At 45.7% G+C, this 22,983-nt stretch overlaps 2 protein-coding genes across 3 annotated transcripts in view; both read right to left on the bottom strand.

The window, feature by feature from the left end:
* The window catches only part of tns2a (tensin 2a), a 49,401-nt gene extending 45,741 nt beyond the window's left edge, over positions 1-3,660 (bottom strand). For both annotated transcript variants that reach the window (XM_018760432.2, XM_018760433.2), the window contains exon 1: positions 2,636-3,660. In XM_018760432.2, coding sequence (XP_018615948.2) covers positions 2,636-2,752 — 117 coding nt within the window. In that variant the 5' untranslated portion in view covers positions 2,753-3,660. The remainder of the gene's footprint in view (positions 1-2,635) is intronic.
* Positions 3,661-8,616: 4,956 nt separating this feature from the next.
* On the bottom strand, positions 8,617-21,104 carry eif4ba (eukaryotic translation initiation factor 4Ba). The gene is made up of 15 exons (XM_029246460.1): positions 20,683-21,104; positions 18,056-18,196; positions 17,604-17,809; positions 16,102-16,218; positions 15,248-15,302; positions 14,522-14,656; positions 14,310-14,435; positions 13,982-14,146; positions 13,509-13,749; positions 13,300-13,388; positions 12,052-12,301; positions 11,919-11,959; positions 9,924-10,053; positions 9,502-9,574; positions 8,617-8,947 (listed from the first exon to the last, which is right to left on the bottom strand). Exons 1-15 carry the CDS (start codon positions 20,693-20,695, stop codon positions 8,867-8,869), a joined length of 1,863 nt encoding a protein of 620 aa, XP_029102293.1. The 5' UTR covers positions 20,696-21,104; the 3' UTR covers positions 8,617-8,866.
* Positions 21,105-22,983: the final 1,879 nt, after the last annotated feature.

Genomic DNA, 22,983 nt, shown 5'->3' with positions numbered 1-22,983 from the left:
GAGTAGCGATGGAGTCCCAGAAGGACCTGGGGACTGGAGTTCAGTGCACACTTGTTCCCTGCACTCACAGTACTGTGTGGAATTCAAACCAGATGAGTTCTCAGCACTGGGCAAATGCCACCACATGGACATCAGCCCTAACACGCGCATACATGCACGCACATAAAATGGACACATATGCTACATATACACATGATCCGGCTACTCTGGGGGAGGGGGAATGAAAAGGAAGAAAATCCCAAAACAACACAATCGCATAATTCAGTCCAGCCGTAAAAACCTAAACGCATTGGAATTTCCGGCTCATATTAAATCTGAAGGATCTGGGACGTTTATTTGTCTGCTGAGCTTTTTTATTTTTTTAAAAAGTTGGATCACAGAGGGGATGGTGGGGGGGGGAATTGGGGCTTGGGAAAGGTTAAGAAAATAGAGGGGTGCAGGGAGAGCTGACAGCCTGTTAGGGCGGCAGGGGGTTTGGGAATGAGGGGGCGGGGCTCCAAATTGCGCTTGCCCACACACACACACACACACACACACAAAAACTCCCAAGGATGTAAAAGACTGTGAGAAACCCACGAGGGCAGAAGCATCCCCTCTGCTTGCAGAGCCAACAGCCGAGAGGAAAAACACAAGGGGGCGGGGCATCTCCTGGTCCTAGCGCGCAGCACTCGGCAGTAGAAACGTCAAAGAAAGTTCCAGAAACAAATACAAGACGGTGCTAAAAATTAATACAGTGTCGCTGCATTGGCAGCAACCCCATCTGTTCCTGGAGATGGACCATAAGATGGGCCCAAGATCACAGGAGACGCTGGTAGGAGAAACCTGGACAGAAGCTCCCAAACAAGCAGTGGGATGAAGAAAAAGGTACGAGGTGGCAGAGAGGAAATGGAAAAATGTGGATGCTGCGTAGGGAGGAGCTGCATGACTGGAGGAATGATGTTTGAGAAGAGCCAAAGGTTGATGAGGTGCAGCTGTAGAGAGAGAGAGAGAGAGAGAGGAGGAGGTATAAGAGGTGGCTGAGCAGGAAGGTAGGGTGGGGACTCGGGGCATTTCCTCCCCTGAGGGAATCCTTTCATGAATCCTGCACTAATATGACATGATTGTTCTGTAAAAACGCTGAATCACATCCCTCTGCAGCCTCCATCTCTGTTTCCTGGCCAACTATATAATTATATAGTCATATATAAATGACCGATTAAATGACAGTTTACTGGCCTGACTCTTGCAGGAGCTGCATTTCAAAACATCAGCACTTATATACATACGCGTTTCCTGCAGCCAGTTTCTCACGCCGAGATGCTGACTGGTTCGGTCCACACGAGAGAACCGGTAAGACGGGTCCAAACTCCACTCAACTCTGGCCAGGTGTGTGTGAAGGATTCGGTCTGGCCAGGGCAGGCACCCCAGCTCTTTCTATACCATCCCCTGTGCAGCACACACCTCGCTCGCTATGTGCGTGTCTGTTGCGGCACTTTGGTGGAAGACGGTCTCGGGAGACAAAGCCCATCCTGAACCGGTAACTTGGAATTTCCAGGAAGCGCGCGGATGTCAATGTGTCCGCGAATGTGCGTGCGTCCCACAGTTACTATTTCCTAAAGAGGGGATGTGCGCACAAATGACTTCTACAACGACCCCCCGCTGTGCCTTTTACCACATGCCTGCTCAGGTGCGACAGGGCAGGGATCCCACGCCGGCGTCACACCGACGGTGCCGCGTGCTGCCCAGTAGAGCCGAGACAAATCTAACCATCCGATAAACCTCAGGAGCTCCTCGCTGCTGGCACCCCCCCCTCCCCGTAACCTCCAGTGCTCCCGTCACGGTCTGCAGGTGGGACAGAGTGTGCTGATACACACGCGCTCTTAAAAGAAACGAAAAGGGCTGGCAGACTGCCTTCCTGTTCCATCAACCAAGGAGATGGGGGGGAAAAAAAAAAAAGGAAAACAAGACATTTAAACCCAGTCCCACGCAGAAATTACAGTGTGAGTCAGCCCAGTCCAGTAAGCTTATCTGTTTGGACATCTCACACCCTGGGCTGGTCAGTCGCTGCGGTTTCTTTAATGTGACACAGCTTGCAAACAAAAGGCAGCTGTCTGTACTATAAAACACAACACTGATCGTAAAGCATCGAGGAGGGTAAGATAAACAGAGCAGGACAACTGCAGCCACGTGCCCCCGGGAGCAGCATGACGGGCACCACCTGACCGTAGACATCAGCGAATCCTTCGATTGAGCTTCACCTTCTTCACAACGAGGTGGAGAAGTGTCCTTTTTCTACAGCGCATTGTGCATCGCCACTCGGTTCAGTGCTCGGGCACTGGGTGCCGAAGCCCTGCTCGCATGTACGACGCGCTAAGTTCACGGCCATCGGCGGCCGTGTTCCGACGCTGCTCTCTTCTCCTATTGCGATTTTCTTGTGGTTGAACGGAGAAACCGGAGCACTAGAGCTGGAGGTGAAGCTTTGGTTTATCCACCCTCCCATGTCAACAACTGAGCTGTCATCCATGATGCCACTGAGGACACAACACTCCGCACTGAGTGCTGTGGTCCACGCTGGACTCCGAGAGCAAGGAGCCCAAGGAGGACCTTCCACACTGACCAGCCTTTCCCTCTCAAGCCCCAGAACAAGGTGCCCTACCTTGGTCAGCCTCATCCTGCTGTCCACCTGTTCCGGACACGGCCACTGAGGTGGCCCTTCTGGCTTCACGGCAACCGCTTCGTCCCCGCAGCACTCCGTACACAGGGCGCAACCCATAGAGTCCGGGAGCGTGCGTGTGTGTGTGGCAGACTGGCGTGTGCCTGTCGCGGGCTCTCTCCTCCACTCCGCTCTCTGGCCCTTCGCTCCCAGGCTCTGTGCTCCGCCAGCTGTTTTTGTCGGCTGATGCGAGGCCCTTCCCCTTTTCCTGGCTCCTGTTCAGACTCACCCGCAGCGCAGAGCCAGTAGATATTTTGACACACACACACACAAAGTCTCTTGCTGGGCACAGTTCTTGCAGAGAGACTACAGGCCACAGCTGTGTCGTCTTCTTACACAATTAATTTAAAAAGGAGAAACCCCCCACCCCCTAAATACCCACTCTTCCTCTCACCCCTGCAATGAATGGCTTGTTCCCAAAATTCCCAAGTTTAGGCGGACGATGGATGTCAGGGGTGCTCCCTCCCAGTCTATGCCCTTCTGACTCAGTCCTGACTTTCAGCTCCACCACTGCTGTAGAGAAAACAAGCAAAAAAATTGACACCGACCAACAGCTATATATAAAAGAAGAAGAAACAATTTTAAAATCTTTAATTATGAGTTACTCCCACTTTTGCTCTTGGACACTACTAACAAAATAATTCCGCAGGACAATCCCCCTCAAATCCCTCTTTTCCGTAAAAACCGCGTCTTCAAACAAAAAGTTGGGCTGCCGGGGGTGGGGGTGGGGGGCAGCCTGGGAACGAGAGCCGTGCGTTAGCGAGATGGAAATGGGCTACTCTGCGCTCAGGGGTAAATACCACGGGCTCACGGGGGCACGTCACCGTCCGACGCTGTTCCCACTCCGCAGCCAAGTTTCGCTTGGTTTTTGTTTATTGGCCACAGCGTTTCGCGTCATTCCTGCATCGCAGGACCCTTTTAAGGCAAATTTTTGATGAGCCTCCAGCACCCCCTCTCACTGCCCCCCGATCCCCAGCCCCCTCTGGGATGAGAGCCACTAGCAACACATTGCTTTTATAACACTGTGGCTCTCGACTGCACTCTCAGGTATTCATCAGAAGTCTCGCTCGCTCGTCCCCTCTCATTCCTGGTGCCTGGTCCTTCTTGTTTACATCTACCGTCAGGTATTATACAACCATAACCCCCTTTAGCCCTTCTCCAAGCACTGGAGAAAATGAACCCGTTTAGTGCTTCTTTTTTGTTGCAGTTGTGGAGCTTGGCGAAGATGCTTGGTCTACCTTCTATGGGAATTCTGCACCTCAGCGCTCTGATCCTTTCTTCTGCATGAAGAAAACGATCTGTCCCTGACCAGAGCACCCTCGGTCGGTCCTACAGGGACAGTGACTTTGAAATTGCCACCAGAATGCAGAATTGGAGGGATGGTGGAATTATGGAATCATGTACAATGATTGAGTTGTGGAATCATGGAGTCATGGAGTGGAACTATGAAATCGTGGAAAAGGAGCAGTGATGTGCCACATACACACACAGAAGTGTCCACACTCATTTAAAAATGTTCCAGCCTGTTGACTGAACCACCCAAGGGGCTACAGCAATGGCCTTGGTCAAAGGTCATCATCAGGAGATGCCAGGTGGTCGAGTTGGCTGGGGGGGGTCTTGTGGTTCAGCCAAACACCCCCTACAACTTAAGTTTTCTGGGAACTGGTGTTGTGGCTGCAGACCATGTTAGGAAAGCAGGGCTATTCAGGTTAAAAAGCTAGGGGTAGCGTTTGTCATGCCTGTGGTGAAACAGCGGTAGTCGCTAACAAAAGCTGACGTTAACACACACACACACACACACACACACACACACACACACACACACACACACACACACACAAATGTGAGAAAGAGGGAGAGGAAACAAAAAGCAATAAATGCAGAGAGGGATACAAGGAAACGATGCCTGAGGACTGGATAAAAATGAGTAAAACAAAGGGGTCCTGTAAGCCCAAAAAAGGGCAGGGAGACAGAAAGAGAGAGAGAGGACATGTCTAGATAAACAGAATATAAGCTGCAGCTACAAAAAGAAAAACCGTGAGCAGATTTAAACAGATGACATATGGAGTGATGTCACCACTGATTCCTGTGAAGAAATGTTCACCAAAGCAAACTCCTGGATACACACAGGCTCTGCAGGACAAGCAATGTGGATGGATGGACTTACAAACCTAACTTCATAAGCTGCCTTGGACAAATACCTGAATAATAATAACAACGACGACGACGACAATAATATCACCGCAAGATGTGTTACATTACCCGAAACATTGCGAACATCGCCCCCTGTTGGAACTGCAAAAAAAAAGGCTTTAAAACATGACTATGAATTTATGGCTAAGGAATCAACAGGCTTGTATGTACGTGCATGTGGGTCACATACCAGTGGCTGTTGCACTGCGGAACCACACACTATTGCTGGAATTTCCAGGAGAACACCACATAGTTTGGCCTCTATTTAAAACTACCCTGTTTTTACCCAGTGGCAAAGGACAAACACAATTTTGAGTTGAAGCCAGGGTGTGGGCACAATTTCAAACCCTATAATTAAGAATTTACTAAAAATAAATAAATAAAATGAATGAATGAATGAATGAATGAACAAACACAGATGAGAACTTTCTAGTTCTTAGCAGAGATCACAGGAACAAATAAAGTGAATCAAACTGTGTGCATTGATTAAAAAACACTTGCAAATTTTCAGAATGACACAAAACTCCCTCAGCTCGATGTATATTTATACGTGTATATAAGGAAGTCGATCCTCCTTGGGCGTATGCGAAGTTAAGGTGTGGGACCAACAGGCAGCTGTCTAAATTTAAAAGTGCCAGAAGCACTAATGTAGTTACACAGGAAGGAACAAGTACTAATCAATGCCAAACAGGAGGGTGGCTGTCCAAAGCTCCCTCCTTCAGGGAAGGACTGTTGTTAGTTGGGGACCAAGAACAAATGTTTATTATTCTCCAATCCTGGGATACAAAAGCTGGAAGTGTACTGTCGGGCTATATATAGTCAGACTGCAAGAATGGGAAGAGCAGGGGCAAAAGTCTCTGAAGGCCACTCTCAGCATGGAAACATCTCATTACCATTTATCCAGCCAGGCTACTCATTGACAAAAACACAGTAGCTGCCTCTAAGAACCTGTCACATCAAATGGTACATTAAAAGCTAATTAATAACGACATGGTTAATAAACCGACTGAAGACTAAGCAAGATCCTTTGTGTCATTTTTTGTCTCTCTTGAGTGGTTAGTGGTTAGTTCAGTGTTCTGTCAGACTCATGCTGGTCTTCTGTGGCTAAAAAAAGCTTGACATCTTAGAAACAAATATCCATAAAGATCCTCTTGTTATTCTGCTGAATGATGATACTGTTTGAATCCTGTCTACTTATCAGAGACAGACTTTGTTAGGAGCTTGGCAAAAGAAGATAATTTCACAGATGGACATGTCTTTACCATTTCAGTTTGACTGGCTAACTATAGGAATATTGTTCTGATGGAATATTTGACAGCAACGATTATTAATAAGGCCAAAATAAAGGTAATTAAATTCTGGACATTACTTGTGAAGGCCTTACTGCATTCAATGAAATCCTAACTTCTTGACATTTTCTGGGCACTTCTATAAGTAGTTCTATTTCACTGTTTTTAGGAGTATATAAAACTTTAGACAATACAGCAAGATTCCTTCTCCTAAATACAAAGCTCATTGGGGGCCTGTATAAGGCTAAGTCCAGAATCCTTTGTATAAAAAAAAGGGAGGTCCTTTTGCTATTGAAAGTGAGGAATATTGAATAAATGTCACACACAAATAATAAAAAAAAATCTTCCAAATTTGTATTAATTCTGGTAAAGTCAGCCCCATGTCTTTCCAGAACTAGGAAGAGCAGGAAAATACACTGCATAATGACTTTTCCAGAAGGTTCAGTGGCACTTGTTGATGTGTAAGAAATGTACAGCTGTGCAGAGTTGCAGCCTCACAAGATCCACGGATGCAGCCTTGGTTTCCATCCGACAGCCCTGTTACTCTTTTATTTATTACCATCTTTTAGTCAGGATGCTGGAGACTTAATTTTCTCATTAACGGCACACGTCTTTGGAACCAGAGTGCTACCTCTGGGTCTGGGAATAGGCTACATGACGGAGAGTGCTGGATACTGGGAAAAAGTGAATTCAGCAGTGACCTGTTGCATGTGCAGCTGTCCCAGTCTCTTCTGGAATGCAGAGCTCCTGCTCTCTTCGGAATCACACAGCACAGCCTGTTTCCCATCATCTGCCCCTAGATAAAAGCCCCCATGGAGATGATGAAGGTCTCTCTGCCTAGCGGCCACGCTGGAGGTCAAACGCTCAGTGCCCTCACAGCTGAGGCAAGGGGGAAGGGATACTACTTGGGAAAGAGACAGGATGTCTCCAGCTCACTCTTCAAATTCCTTAAAAACACACTCAGGCTCCTGTCCAGGTTACAAACACAGAGATACAGTATTAGTGGAAAAATCAGTGTTTTTTCAACACACAACAAAAGTCAGACGATTCAGTTTGTGTAAACACTACATAGAGAGTAACATACTGCTGTTACTCCTCAATGTCTGCATGCTGCTGGACAACCCACTTCTCTCTCTATGCCGAGAGCCAGCAGATGAGCCCGTCATAGTTTGCCCTTAACAAAGAAAAAGTGAACATAAGAGAAAGCATAAAACTGAATTCTCCCCAAGGACCTAAAGAAGTTGTTTTCAATCAATTCAATACCTCAAACAATGGTGACATGTAGATGTACCCTCAGTGCTGTCAGGCTGCCTACAGGATTTTGTGCTGGGTGTGGTTTACCAGTGACCCCAGCGGTTTACTAATACATTCCTTACACACAGTGGAGCGAGATCCCACTTTAGAAACCTTCTACATACTGCCTTCATTAGAAGAGCATTGTTTTCCCAAAGTAGACATCTTAAAGTCCTTCCATACTTCATACGGTTAACGTTCACATGCTGGAAAAGATGCTCTTCCATCACGTGTTACACACACAAGCAAACTTAACGGCAGCAGAGCTAGTAAATTTTGCTTGGCTGTGACAGGGAAACAATTTCTCCCAGTCCTCTGAGGCTCAGATGGTAAATGCAGATGAAACATGCATTAAACAAATGCTCCTATAGGAATAAGCAGCTTTAAACTGCACAGAAGGAAGAGACAATCTAGCTCATTTTGAATTACAGCCCAGATAAGTAGTTTACCAGCAAGAACACCCAGGAACAGGACGACACTGGTTTTCAACGGGCAGGAACTTGACAGTTCCTAGCATAAATACGACAGAGAAGGTTGTAGAGCAAAGGAGGCTCCATCTATTTGGTAAAGACCCTTCCATCAGGCCCCCTGTTTACCATAAAACCACCAACTTGCCATCAATCATCCGACTGGAGGCTATCAGCAGGGATGTCACTATAAGGAGGTGCTGGTCTGCAACTCCTCGCATCAAAGCCAAGTTCATAAGGGACGTGCCTTCCATTACCTAAAGCCAGCACACCCGACCACACCCCTCCCAGCACGCGCACGCACGCACACACACATACACACAGCCTACAGGTCAGATATTCTGTATGGAAAAGGCGCTGAAAGTAGGAAGACATACGAATGCATTGCAGCCAGAGAGGAAGAGCGCAAATCAAACAGCTAGAGGAAACGTGTTTGCATAAGAAATTCGGAAGCACTGATGCACACAGGAACACGCTATTGTACATAAAAACCCATTACTACAAAGAAACACAGAAGAAATTCTATGCTCACATTTGGTAATGATGTCCTGATGTTTGCTGGAACAAGACCTTCTCGAACCCCGACCGTGTGCTGGCAAGTGAGGTTCTCTTTCTAGGACAGAACAGCGGTTGAGCGTAGAGCAGCTTACCTTGCCTTTAGACTATGTGTGGAAATGGAATGGAAGCAATCATTTCAATTTTTCCCCACTTTTTATTTATTATAATTATTATTCAATTTTCCATTCCTTTTTTTTTCCATTTTAAAAGAAGTCCTTTATTGTTCTATTTTTACGTCCAGTCCTGATGAGTTGTGGGCTGGGCTTCTGTCTGGGGGTGTCTGGGGAACACGGGGGATGGGTCTGGTGCGGTTCCTGCTGGAGACTGGATTTGTTTCTCTTCTTTTTACTTCATCCTTTTTTCTTCCTGCTGTTTTATTCAACGCTGTCCTCTATGTCATCTTCTTGTTCACCATCCATGAGCAATGCTGCATACTTACTAGCAGAGCTGAATTTCTGTAGAGGACAGGAAGGAGCAGAAAAGTCACTGGAACTGACCAGGGTTTTCACACTTTCACCGCGGTTAACAACAGAGCTGTAGGAAAAAGGTTCCGGACGCTAAGGGTTCTGGGGACCAGCATGTCTTCTGTGATCCGGTCTACTGCCCTGAGTGTGCTGTCCTGGCAAATCATTATGAAAACTAAGTTCGGCACTGAAAGTTCACTCTTTTCAAAGAAAATTTACTTATTGTTTCATCTAATTGATCTAATAATTTGATCTAATCTAAAAGAAGTGTGATTCTAGCAAGTGTTCAACTATGCTTCAACAGAATTATTATCAGTGTGCGATACATCATCATGGTTTTATTACTCGCTCTGATAACCTTCAGTTAAATCTCCTTTGAGCCTTTCCAGCACTTTTATAGCATATCAGCTCAGCAGTCACTAAGAAACCAGAGCAGCATAACCTAGTACGCTCAGAGACTGCCCCGAGTACGCGCTCCAGTAAGAGGATGACCACAGGCCCGGCCATGCGGACTGAACCAAGAAGGAGCAGGCCTAAGAACTCACAGGACTGGGAGATTCCTCGTACTTCTTTGGCTCTGGTGCTGGTTTGGAATCCCGCTCTCGTCGGCTGTCCTTTCTATAAGCAAGGCAATGTCGAGATGAATCAGGGTGCAGTTCCACCCGCAGCAGTGCAGTTATCCCATCAGCCCCCCGCCCTTGATTCACAAGGAATGGATGATGGCACACTTAACATGCCATGTTTGATCCAGTTTCAGTGCCTTTCAATTAACATGACCCATCCCATAACCAGCCCAACAATGGCAGGCATTTCACACCTGCATGGGAAAAGCCAAGTAAGGTTTAAATATTAGATTTCAATTGTTCTTTGGCAACTGGGGGGGGGGGGGGGGATTGCTACAAACTAGTGGAGCTGAGGCACCCTGCAGTGCATGGGCCCACTGTGCTACTGGGTGCCAACTGCTGACCTGTCGGGCTCCTTCCGCCGATCTTTGCTGGGTGTGTCTCCTCGGCCCCGGCCTGCTCCGGGCCCTGCCGGTCCACCTCGCCCCCGCGCTGGGCCCCGGTCCCGACGTGCACCATCTGCTTTGTTCTCATCTGAAAGGAAAGGGAGCCCCATGTTGAAGTAAGGAAAGTGACTGGGTGACACTTTGCACCACTCAGTATCACCCTGAGCAACAGCCGAGGGCCAAATGTTATTCAGGAATTCTATGGTAGCAGTCTTTAAATACCCAGAGTTCCACTGTTTTAAAATATCAGAGCCAAAAGTGAGCAAGGGTGAAAGGAAAGTCTCTGTGAATGCCCCTGCAACTTACTGAGGCATTTGGCATTTTGAAGGGACATTTATAATTGGACATTAAATGCCTCATGACAGAGGCTGAAGAAGGAAAGTGCCTGGTGCCTTGCAAATGGCACTAAAAAGAAACGGAGCAATGAGCAGTGAAGGAACATCAAGTGAAAATGGGTCAGGAGGTTACTCAGGAGTGCCTGGGTGGAAGCTTCCTCCACCACCACTGTCTGTGTAACAAATGAAAAGACCCAATAGCCTTTTGGTTGTGATTCATTTGAAAAAATCATTAATTGTCTTATTTATTCTGGATTCCCATAGCTGTTAATATGGTGTTTAAGGGTAACGCCTCCATCAAGTAGTGATGATGTATATCGAGAAATGAAGACAATTCTCTGACTTCTTTAGGCCCTTTGAGGTCTCAGACACTGATACACTATATTTATTTATTCCTTTGCAAGATGCTTTTCTATAACGTGATGCACAACTCAGGGAAAAGAGGAAGTGCATTTCACCAGCAGACAGAGAGCCATAGATGCAAACTTGATTCTCAAAGTAGTCAGTTTGTCTATGTAAGCACTTAAAGCAGTATACATTACTCAGGTAGCTGCATACAGAATTGGAAGAATACAACATGTTTAAAACAGAAGACAATAACATTACGTGAGTCTCAGTGCTCAGAACGCAAAGTACGCATGACAAAATGATAGCAATGAAAATTTATGGAGTAGATAGGAGGTGCGGTGTCTGAAAGACATGTGTCTAGAGACCATTCCTGAACACTAAGAGGGATTTAGCAGTTTTGAGTGAGAGAGGGAGAAGATTCCATTACACTTCAGTCAGAACCAAGAATCTTTCTGCTTTTGATTCTGGACCTCTCGTGTGGGACCACCAAGCAGTCAGAAGTGGAGGAGTGTAGCAGTCTGCTTGGGACACAGCAAACAGTCAGGTGTTTTAGGTCTCAGGGAGCAGATCCACTGATGGTCTTGTAGGCCATAACCAGAGTCCTGAACTCAGTGCAGGCAGCGACAGGAAGCCAAAGGACAGAGATGAAGAGGGGGGGATACACTGGAAAGCTTTGGTAGGTCAAGGACAACTTCTGTACAAGCATTCTCTAAGAGCTGGAAAAGTTTAATGAAGAAGACTAGAAGATTGGACAGAAGGTAGTTAGAGAGAATGCAATATCCCAGGTGGGATATCACCATGGCCTGGACCAGAAGAGTTTGAAATTAGGGCAGATCCTATGGATGTTACACACAATCTATCAGGGAGTGTAGCAGGTTGTGGAATCAATGTGTTGAGAGAAGCAAAGATGTGATACCTCACAATGTACCATATCCAGGTGGTGCGAGGATCTTTGTTCCTCAGCAGGTTTTCTGCACAGAAATCAACACACCTCCCCACCCTTTATGTAATAATGTCTCTCAAGTTCCCAAGCTATTCGAAAAACACCAAAACAAACTGACTTCAACCTACTTGTGATAAAGGAATTCATTTCCTGCTGGAGCTACTGATGATGTGGGGTGGCCCAGAGCCCATGAGCCCTCCCAAACGGAAGACAGGGTAACAGCTGCAGCCATTGGTGGTAGCCAAAACTTTGTTTCCAACTCCCTGTTAAAGTAACCAATTAGAATCCACCTGGTGGCTGTAAAGCTGTGAGGTAGGGTGTCCTTACCTTTACCTCGTTGAGACAGTTTTTCATCCACTGAACTCGAACTGAAAAAGAACAAAGATACATGATAAAACAGAGAAGTCTGTGGAGCAATTCTGTGTGTGTGTGTGTGCGCGCATGCACGCGTGCAACAGACCTGGTGAGTTTGGGGGGGCCCTGGCTGCTAGGAGAGGTGGGAGAGCGGCTCTCAAGCTCAGTAGAACCACTGCTGACAGCGCTGCGCTTGGCCCAGGCATTCTCCTTGGGTGGCGGTGCAGGTACCACCTTCAGTGGCAGTGCATCCTGCTTGGAGGGCGGAGGCCGGGTTCCCGGGGATGGAGGGTCATCATCTCGGCCACTAAACACCTCATTCTCTACAGAACGCTCACTCTCCCTGCGCCGGGAGCCTAGAGGGCATAATTATCAACACGATAGAGTATTATCAGAAGGCGAGCACAACACAACGTCAAAAAACAACTAAGCTTAGGTGAGGGAATCTCAAAGATGTACAGTAAACTAGTGAAAAAAGACGGAAGAACTCAACAGCTTAGTGAAATGAATAATTGATACAGCACGGTCATTTCAGAAAGCTGCCTTCTTCTGGGTACTATGTACGCTGCGTAAAGAATCTCACATAAAATGTGATGGACCGTGTTGTTATTACTCGTGAACCACTAAGTACAACAAATAAAATGTCAGAGGTGAAAACATGATTAAGAGAAAACAACTGAAAGCTACATTACAGAAAAACAGTGTTAAGAATCTCCTCACTGAATCCAGTTTGTGATAAGGTATAAAAACTGTTGCCATCCTTTGTTTTTATGCACTCAAATCTTGGAAAACATTTCCCCAAAATACAAGCAAAGACAACGTTTCACATTTTAAAAAGAGAACCATTTAATCTTAATTACAACAAATGTTTTAATCTTCATTTATATAGACATTTTAAAAATGTGTTTGGATTGTTATATCTTTAGTCTTTTTATAGTGTTTTTTTTTATTATCGATTTATTCATTTGTCAATCACTTTTCTCCAAAGTGAATACTAGAGTAGAATAAACCATGGAAATAATTTTCCAAATTATAAAAAAAGTCATTTTTGCTGCATGAATTCAAGACAAACACCTCATTCAAGGGTATAACAGCAGGAGTGGGAAATCAACCTGGATCTTCTGACTGCAAGGCAATGGCTCTGACCATTACACTATCTGATGCTCCACTTTCAATGAAATCAAACATTCCTTTTTATTTCTGTGTAATCTATGTGAAGCTGAATTCTCAACTATGAAAATTCAAAGCAATTAAAGTCACATACAATATTTATTATGATTAATAAATATTTGTTACAGTTTAATAAATTATAAATGAAGCTAAACAAGGTTCCACAGTAATACACCTCCCTCACCTCTGCCGGTAGTGCTGCCAGGTTGTGAAGACTCACTGCCGGTGCGGGACCGCTCTGCAGGCTGGTCCTCGGTGCGCCAGCTGGGGTGCCTGAAGGAGCACAGCACACACAGTGCACCCTCTGCAAATGTACTGTAAATGTACTGCAATCTGAATGATGGCTGAAGATAAAACTGGTCCAACAGGGCCTTTGCTGCCACTCTTCCTCACCTTTCACGAGGCTTGCGCTCTGATGCCCTACCCTTATCCTCCTCCAACTGTCTCTGCAGCTTCTCCTGCTCCTTCTGGAGCCTCTCTTCCACCTCGCGCTCCTTGGATGCTGTATCCACAGGCTTGGCCCCACCAAAGATGGAGGCAGCACGGCCTGTCTGGGTGGAGGGAGCTCCACCCTGGTCTTCCTCCTTGGGCACACTGCGGGGCTTTAGGTTCAACTTGGGCCGCTGTGGAGGGCCTGAGGAAAGGAGAGGCAGCAGGGACAGCTGGATTAGCCTCACACTTAGCTAGACACTAGCAACTGGACTTGTGAACAATCAATTATATGTACAAATCAATAGTGTGGACCTGCTGTTGTGAATGAGGTACTGAGGTAGAGGTTGAGCTGGTTCCAGTAAATTATACTAATGGGTAAAATTATTCTATTTAGCTAAAAGCTCCTACTGGTAGCCACTCATATAATTCCTCACCTCTTTCCTCTCGGCGGTCATCCCGCCTTTCGTACCGGTCATCACGGTCACCATAGCGATCACCATAGCGATCCCCACTGCCCCGGTAATCATCGCGTCGGTCATCATAATCTCGTCGGAACCCGCTGCCAAAGGGACGACGACCCCCACTGCGGGAATCAAAGCCTGGACACATGGCACGGTAACGTTACGAATGAAGGGCTAACTACGGAAAACTTCTAACATACCACACATGAAAAATTGTTGGAACACATATAAGCAATAGCAGAAGGTACGTCGTGTGGCTGGACATATGTTTTGTACAACTGTAGACTGAATGCTGACTGACCTCTGTCAAAGTCTCTGCGGTCCCGGTCATCGTACCGATCGCGGTATCGGTCTCTGCCCCCATCATAGCGGTCGTCCCTCCGAGGTCCATCGCGGTACCGGTCTGACTCGTAGCGCTCACGAGGCCCTGGAAGGACAGAGGACCATAAGCGTTTTGTAATGCCATGTGCACATGTTGTGTGACTCTGTGCAGCTAGCAATGCCGTCACTCACGTTCTCCAAAGTCGTCCCTCCGAGGCCCGTCATCTACGTCCATAGATGGGCGAGCCCGCCAGTCAGAGTCTGTCTTGTCAGGGCCACTGTCACCTCTATTCCTGTCTCGCCCAGACATGGAACGATCATCTCTTTCTGAGGGAGCAAGCAGAAGGACATGTAAGAACGGCACAAGTGATAGAAATTAAGACGCTCAAATGAATCCATGTAAAAACCACATACAATGGAACAACAGAAGCTCCTAATGACAGCCCAAAACAACCACCAGGAGGTAGTCTATTTTACCTACTGAAAACGTTCTCTAAAAATAAGGCTAGTCAGAAACTGGTGGTACACAGTACAAAATATGCAGATACAACTACACATTTTAGCTGGATCTTAGGTAAATAATCCAATGTAAATTAGTGACTGATGAAATCCTGCTGCAAAATAGTACAATAAAATCAATGAACTATTAAGTACCGTTAGTGGAACATAAACCCATAGCAGTATGCACATATGGACACTGTCTCACTTCTGGGAACTTCAGCAGACTAAATATTACCCCGGAATCATTTTCAAAAGGGGACCAAACCACAGTTTTTTTTTCCCACTTTTAACTTGAGACCAAGAAATACTGAGAAAACTGAACACAAGATTTTGCCGAGACTGACAGTGGAAAGGTTCTCACACTTGTCAAAATAAACCACAGAAGTTTAAGAAAAAGCGGGGAGAGTCTGGCTGTACCTTTTTCGTTGGACTGATCTGCAATGTCCACGCGGATCCTACGGTTCCCCAAGTTCTACATAAAAGACAGAACCGAGACCATAAACTTCCTCAAGTCCAACAGGGTGAAGTGGTGCAGTTGTGCCACCTGGTGACTGCAGTTCTGAAGAGCAGCATTTCATAAGAGTCTCCGGGCTTATCAGTCAACCGCCAGATTGTTCCAATGGGCTTCTGTTAAAACACCAGCTCTGCCCGTGTCGGGTGTGGCTCAGTCTGCTCCAGATCAGAGCTCAGATGTGTGTAGAGCACCATGTGATGCCTTCCACAGCAAGTCTGGTCATAAGGACCTTGTATGCACAAATTGTATCATAAATTTCTTAATCAAGCTTAAGTGAGCTATGAAATAATCGGTAGCATTTGACTCCTCTGTTACAAGCAGCCATGTTTAAAATGATAAAAATTTAATCGACCTAAACTACTGAGCTTATTTTTGGCTGTCAAAATGTAAAATGTTAAACTTACTTAACTAGAAACAGAATTTCATTAGTTAAAATGAGTTCAGACCAGAACAAGTAAGTGAAAGAAGGACTAATTTTTTTCTGAATAACTGGTGGGTTCTGATAAAATACGGCAGTTCAAAGAAAAATATCTTAATTTCTATTAACAGAGACAAACATTTAGTAGAAGAGACCTTTTGATCAGTTACAACCCAAACAACCATAACCAAGGCCCTGGACAGAATGACATAATTAAAAAAATTAGCTTTGACAACAGGTTCCTGGGACTGAAGTGTGGTAAGTGGTGCTCTAAGTAATTCTGCAAAACAGTTATTAGCTTCTCTGCTGTGGTATACAGCACCCCCCGACGTCGCTCACCTCTTCATTGAGGCTGAGGGCGCGCAGAAGCGATTCCACATCGTCAAACTCAGCATAGCCAAAACCCTTCAGCCGCTCCGGGTTGCTGGGCTCCCTGGGCAGCCGCACAGCACTGATCTGCAGGGTGAAAGAAAGCATCATATGCCAGTTTATCATGTACAGTCTAAATGAAAGACAAACATGGGCTGCTAAATCTACACCAAAATCATTTAGCAAACATACTCTATAAATAAAAAATTATACATTACACAGTTAAACTTTACAGCCCTTCACTTTTCTTATATACTCTAGCAAGGCAATACAGAAACACTAAGCCTCATAAGATGAATGGAAATGTAAGCAAAGAGAATGACTTAACACAGAACAAATTATGGGCATGGTTCGTATTAATACTGGAAGAAATTTGTACAGTAAGTGAAAGATCTGAAGTATTTGAACATCCAACTTGTAAGTTTGTAGATCATACATGTAAACCAGCAGTGCAGGAGAGACTGTTAATAACTGAAAGCACACAGCATGGACCTCTTCTGCAATCAGCACCACTATCTTTTCCGGCTGAGTCACTGAAAGCCTGACTGTACTAATTACAAAGTAGGTCTCATTCTTTCCACTAGTTAGGTGAGAAACTGGGAAGGGACTGATGTTGATTTTGATTCTTGGTTGCCTTTTTAAATTTTTTTTTTTCCATGATGCTTTGAATCACGTTGTCAAAGAACGCTTGTGCTTGTAGGTTTTTACATAACTGAAGATGAGCTCAATGTTGACAATATTTTCTAAAATGAGGGATATTACTTTGGTACACTGACAAAAGCACTGTGCAAAGGTGCAAAGCCAGTGATGGCTAGATGCGAATACTACTTCATGAGCCACAATTATTACTTCCTTGCCCAAGCTCAAACAGCATTTGGTAGTTTTCAGTGTTAAAGTCCCCTTTGCCACCCATCTTTGCTCAAAAATGGGGGGAAATTTAATTCTTACAACATGCAGTTCAGTAACCCTAATTTAAATTCAGTTCAGTTATACAGATGGATGAAAAGCCCTTGGAGTTTTACTTGTCTGGACTCAGCAGTGCTGAATGACAAAGCCTTAATAAAATGCTCTGATGTCCAATGCTGGAAACTGGGACAATAAATTCAACGCAGCGACCCATCAGGTGGACATGTAAGCCATTTTTAATGTTAAAAGTAATCTTTTACTACATACCACACCAAGGACACAATTCTCTGCAAGTGTACCTAAACCCACCTCTGTAAGAAAACAACTGCAAACCTCTTAGGGGACACTTACTAGCCCCCAATAAACTGTATCCCACAGATGTTTAAATTCTGCAATAGGGCTGCTGAAAATCTCAACAGAGGCATGTGACCTGCAGTGGCCTGGCAAGGTATCAGAAAATAAAAGCACACACACACAGCCTGTTGGGTGAGAAGAGACATTACCAGGATAATCAAAACTGAAGTTACCTTTCTCTAATCAAACACAGCCAGCAGTATGACACTCACACTGAGTCCACGGAAGAAGTCCTTGATTGAGTCTTCTGTAACATCGTAGGGCAGGTTCCCAAGAAACGCCGTGTATGGGGGGTTGCGGGGAAGCTGTGACCGGTCAATGTTGGGCTCACGTGCAGCTCGAGGGGCAGTGGGCAGGATGGAGCGGTCAATGGGTGGGGCCCGGTAAAAATCATCCTCTGTGTGCCAGGAAGTCGAAACTGGGGAAGAAGAAGAGCCATATAAAACGCATGCTTCTCATACCATATGGACCCAGCCTAGGAACACTTCACCATGTCAGGAGTGCTCTCTGGAGAGTGTGCTTTTAATGTGATGGCTTGAAACTCCATAAAATGGAGAACTTTCCAAGACAGAATCACACAACACACAACACAACAAAACTAGAATGTCCTACTGATGAATTTGGCATCAATATAGGTGAACAGAAACATTTTCCTGCAGCTCACCCTCTCCTTCCAGGTCATCTGTCTCATCTGCCCAGCTTGTGGGCTTGGTGGGTACATAGCTAGGGGGGATGCTGCCACCACTATCCTCTGCAAGAAAGTCTGTTAGGGTGAGAGTCTTCCCCTTCTTACTCTTCTTCTTAGCTGAAAAAATAAAAACAGAATGAATAAATATTACATGAATTTGCAAGTTAAGCACACCATTACAACTCTGCACTAAACATAAAAATTCCCAGGAACCTGCAGACATACAACGATGCCACTGATTTCAGATGAAGGAAATAAAAATATTTTCCACAGAAAATAAAAACACAACTGAACTGATTTCTCTGTGTTCTCAGATTGAACAACAATGTGAAACTGGCACTTTTAAATTTTATAATTTGTTCAATATATACTAGCTCTTTTAAGTATGATTTTAATTACGATAACTGTACTATTGTCTCTCTCACAGCTCTGCCCAAGAAAAAAAAAAAGCTTTAATCTGTAACAGCCTGAATCCGCAAGAGCAGTTTCTTTGCAGTAGAGCTACAACATGTAACACACCGGCAGGAAAAGTGGCATGTGAAAACTGACATATGAAAAGTGGTACCATTCTGAGAAGATGGAAGAAGGATAAAAACAACTTTTCACAATAACAACAAATGATAAACCTCAACATGTTGGGACCACGCATATTCCACAAAGGGTCTGTTTTGACCTTGCGCCAAGAGGTCTGGACAAAGACGCCCCTCACTCCATTGTGGGAAATAAAATCCCTGATGTCAGGGCATTCTCAGAGTGCAGCGTGTCGTGTGTTTACACAAGGGGCGTCACCTCCAAAAACAGCCACGCGCATTGAGGATCACAAATCACAATGGCAGATTGAATTTCATAAAAAGGAGATCAGTTAAAATGAATTCTAATACTTAACAAGATAGATACACTAAACCTGAACAGCTGGAAACTGCCATTGCAGACATCTCCATACAACCGGTATCTAAACAGCAGCAGCAAGACATGGCACAGTGGCACAGTGGCACACTGAGCAGGGCTGCTGTCTCATAGTCCCTGGGTAGTGTGCAAGGGTGTTGGTTTCCTCCCACCAAGACACGCACTTCAGGGAGCTTGGTGACTCTAAGTCACCAAGAATGTGACAGTGTATGGATAGGTAACTCATCATAAGTGGTGTATCCATCACTCTAAGTCATATTGAGATGATTAGGTGTGGGCTGATAACACCACATAGTGTTCACTGGCAGTTGCTTTGGAGAAAAGTGCCTGTTAGATGAAGTAATGTTCACTAAATTTACAATTTTTGCACTTTACAACTAGTGAGAAGAACACAATGTTTTTAAATCAGCAGTGATGAAATGCAACTAAGGCACATTTGCATGTATGACTGCGGGTACCTCCCAGGTCCTGGGCTGTATGATTGGACATAGGTTCGAATCCCAATGGAGTTTGCACATTCTCCTCTTGTCTGTATGGGCTTCTACTGGGTGCCATTGGGTGTAGTATAACTCACAGCCTGTTGCTGAGACAGTATATAGGCTCCAGAACACCATGACCTTGCACTGGACAAGTGGTTACTGGTAATGAAGGCTTGTGTTTAACATGTATAAGCGGCAATAAAACGCACCAGTGCAGTGACACTAAACATTTAGTCAATATTTAGCTGAGTAAGTTAGTGGGCTAACACATACAATGTGATACATGGAAGGTTGGCAAAGTAGTTTAATGTCCCAAACATTACTGTCTTTATTTATGATTCATTATTTTATTAGCTTTGCAATAGATGAATAGGACAAAAACATTTCAACTATCTGGCGTCAGGTGAAGAACCTCCTCGGCAAAATTAATCATCCCAGGTAAAAGATTACAAGTTAAACATTTCGTAAACAACATGTCTTTGCTAATAATTATATGTCTGGAACTTTAAAAAACAAACAAAATAAATTGTCTCTTGACTGAAATGAGTTCCAAGTCTCTCCCCCCCCCTCGGCGCCGCGAGCTCCTGACCGCCGTCCGCCTCGCGACACTTTGCGCGGGCTTGTTGTTGCCTGTCAATTAAGCGCTGACGGGGCTCGCGGACAGACAGGACGGCCCCTATCAACCTCTCGCGCCCTTCCACACCACAGGAGTGCACGTGGGCAGCTTTGCGCGAGCCCCAACAACGGGGCTGCCCCTCCCTCCGTTAGGGCGCATGCGCATCTTGGCCGTGTGGTTAATAATCGGCGGATACAATGTGGCAGTATCTCTGCGCTCTGTCGCAGCGGCGTGACGAGCCTCCATGTACAGCACACAGCGACCGCACACGTCAACTGCCACCCTCTTCTACAAAACACCGTGTTTTGGCAGTATTTCGACGTTGCGCGCCGCCCGTATGACGTGTCGCAGAGAGTGCGCGGTATCCGGCGGAGCGCCGCGGAACCAACTCTGCGCCTGCCCCCTTCGCTGCTACGTCTAGCGCGCATAACCGCAGGTTCTATGCTCTCTCCGATACGGATACCACGGAAATCGCTATCATGTCAACGCAGAGTCGCTAACACAATTTCATCCGTTCCACCCGAAACATGTCCCACTACAAACTGCATATTCTTTTTATAATATCAACACCGGCCCTGCCCGCTTCCCCACATAATCCTCACCTGACGCCGCCATGATGGAGAGTGAGTCCCCGGCGGTGTCCCGGATGGAAGTGTCACATGCTCATCGTCGAGAACGCGCGTCAGCGCTGCCGTCAGATGCACGTCCGTCGTGTTGTCGCATGTTAAATGTCTGTATTTTAGGTCTGTCGTGGAATGGCCCTCGTCTCCTAGTAATTGTATTGAAATTATGAGAGTAGGGATTTTATTCAACCTCAACTTCTACTGCTTGTGATCGTTTACTTAATCATAAAGACGTCAAATTTGAATGCATGTTTCTTAAAGCAGAAATGTGTTGTGGTATCGCTGAAAAAGGTGTTCTCCTTTGGGGTATATAATAGATTAAAAAAAATCTCACAAATACTATATTACATGCACCCTTTCCTGTGCACAGCAACAGTGTCCAGCAGGCTCCTCCTGGGAGCCTCCAAACATTCCCAGAGCAGTCCACCCTGGTCCACCCTGGTCCACCCCGGTCCACCCCGGTCCACCCCCCCGCATGTCTGCTAACCCTCCCGCGGGAGACACCCAGGGGTATTTTAGCGAGATGCCTGAACCATCCCATCTGATTCTTCGTGAAGTTGGAGCAGCAGCAGTTTTTCTCCAAAGGCCTTCCTGATAGCTGACCTCTTTGCCCTGTCAGAGGAGGGACCTCATTCTCTCTGCTTATATCCCTGATCTTTCTCTTCAGCTTGTACGAGGATGTATATCGAGCGGTAAATTCTGAGCTTCGTTCAGCTTCTGCCTCCGTTGAACAAATCTCAGGAGCATTTAACGTCTGTGCTTCAGAAGATCAGTGAAATTTAGCTCTATCTGGTACACAGCAGAGGGGCGCAGTGGGTTGGACCGGGTCCTGCTCTCCAGTGGGTCTGGGGTTCGAGTCCCGGTCTGGGGTGCCTTGCGACGGACTGGCGTCCCGTCCTGGGTGTGTCCCCTCCCCCTCCGGCCTTACGCCCTGTGTTGCCGGGTAGGCTCCGCGACCCTGTATGGGACAAGCAGTTCAGATAATGTGTGTGTGTGGTACACAGCATAGATACACCAAACATAAACAGCTGGAAACTGTTGCTAAATTTACAAACCCCATTGCTCTAAATTTCCTCAGTATGTATCATTTTTGTTCCCAAACAGCGCTATTGTACTGTGAGTCATCATAAAGAGTGCTGAAAAGTTTTGTCTGGCAGTGAATAAACCAAAAAAGAAAGTGTGCAGATCATTCTATGCCATAATGACAATGGCTCCAGGGTGTGTGGTTAATGAATAAATTGAGAATTTGCAACCCTGCAGTTATGCTTTGGAGAAAAGCATCAGCTAAATGAATAAATGTATCTTAAAGTAAGAGCAATGCTGCTTATTGCACTAAGACACAGGCTACTAACTGTAAGTAACACATTTTACAGCCTGAAGACCCACACAGAAACATTTGAATTTAGCTGTACCACAAAAAACACAAAAGTACTTCACTTTGGGGACACACAGTTATGCACGCTGTTATTTACATTCGCATTTACATTTAATCTTTTGACAGATAATTTTATCCCACGTCACATTCAACTTGTTTCACCGACAGAGAGGTACAGAAAGACATGAAGTTCAGTCAGTCAAATTCTAATGTTTTTGCCAGTATACATTACATAGTAGCTGTATATGGAATTGATAGTAAGTCAGCTATTTTTGCATTAACTTAATGTAGTGATGGAAGCAGATAGGAGCTCAGGAGAGAAGTCGGTCTGAAAGAAATTTTGAGACTTGTTTTGAGGCTCTTCTTGAATGTTCAGAGGGATTCAGCAGCTCTGAGTGAGAGAGGGAGGTCATTCCATCACATCCACAACCACAACTGAGAACCTTTGTGCTGATTTCTTGCTTGACATCCATCCGTCCATCCATTGTCAGGGACCACTGGCCCAGTTTTGTCCAAGGTCTATCTTGGAATCACAGAGTGTAAGGTGGGTTATGCCTTGGAAGGGACATCAGTACATTGCAGAGCAGTAACACACACTCCACACAGCACACACTCGTTCACACTCATTCAGTGAGCATCACCGCAATGGCACTTCACCTGCGTGACCTATTCACCAAAAACATGTCTTTGGCCTGTGGGAGGACACCGGGGCCCCTGGAGGAAACCCACGTGAACATCCGTAGAACGTGAGATTCTACTGGATTTGGACCCATGTGAAAACCCGCTGTTCTGGAACCGTGAAGCACCAGCACTCCCCACTGCAGCACTATGTATGCTGCCTTAATTTACTCTCCTTTCACGCATAAAGGACACCCATCAGTTACTTAAGGTAAACAAGGAAACAG

Source organism: Scleropages formosus, chromosome 19, assembly GCF_900964775.1.
Source record: "Scleropages formosus chromosome 19, fSclFor1.1, whole genome shotgun sequence".
NCBI lineage: Eukaryota > Metazoa > Chordata > Actinopteri > Osteoglossiformes > Osteoglossidae > Scleropages > Scleropages formosus.
The sequence above is the reverse complement of the archived record's forward strand: the minus strand, read 5'-3'. Positions and strand labels throughout refer to the sequence as shown.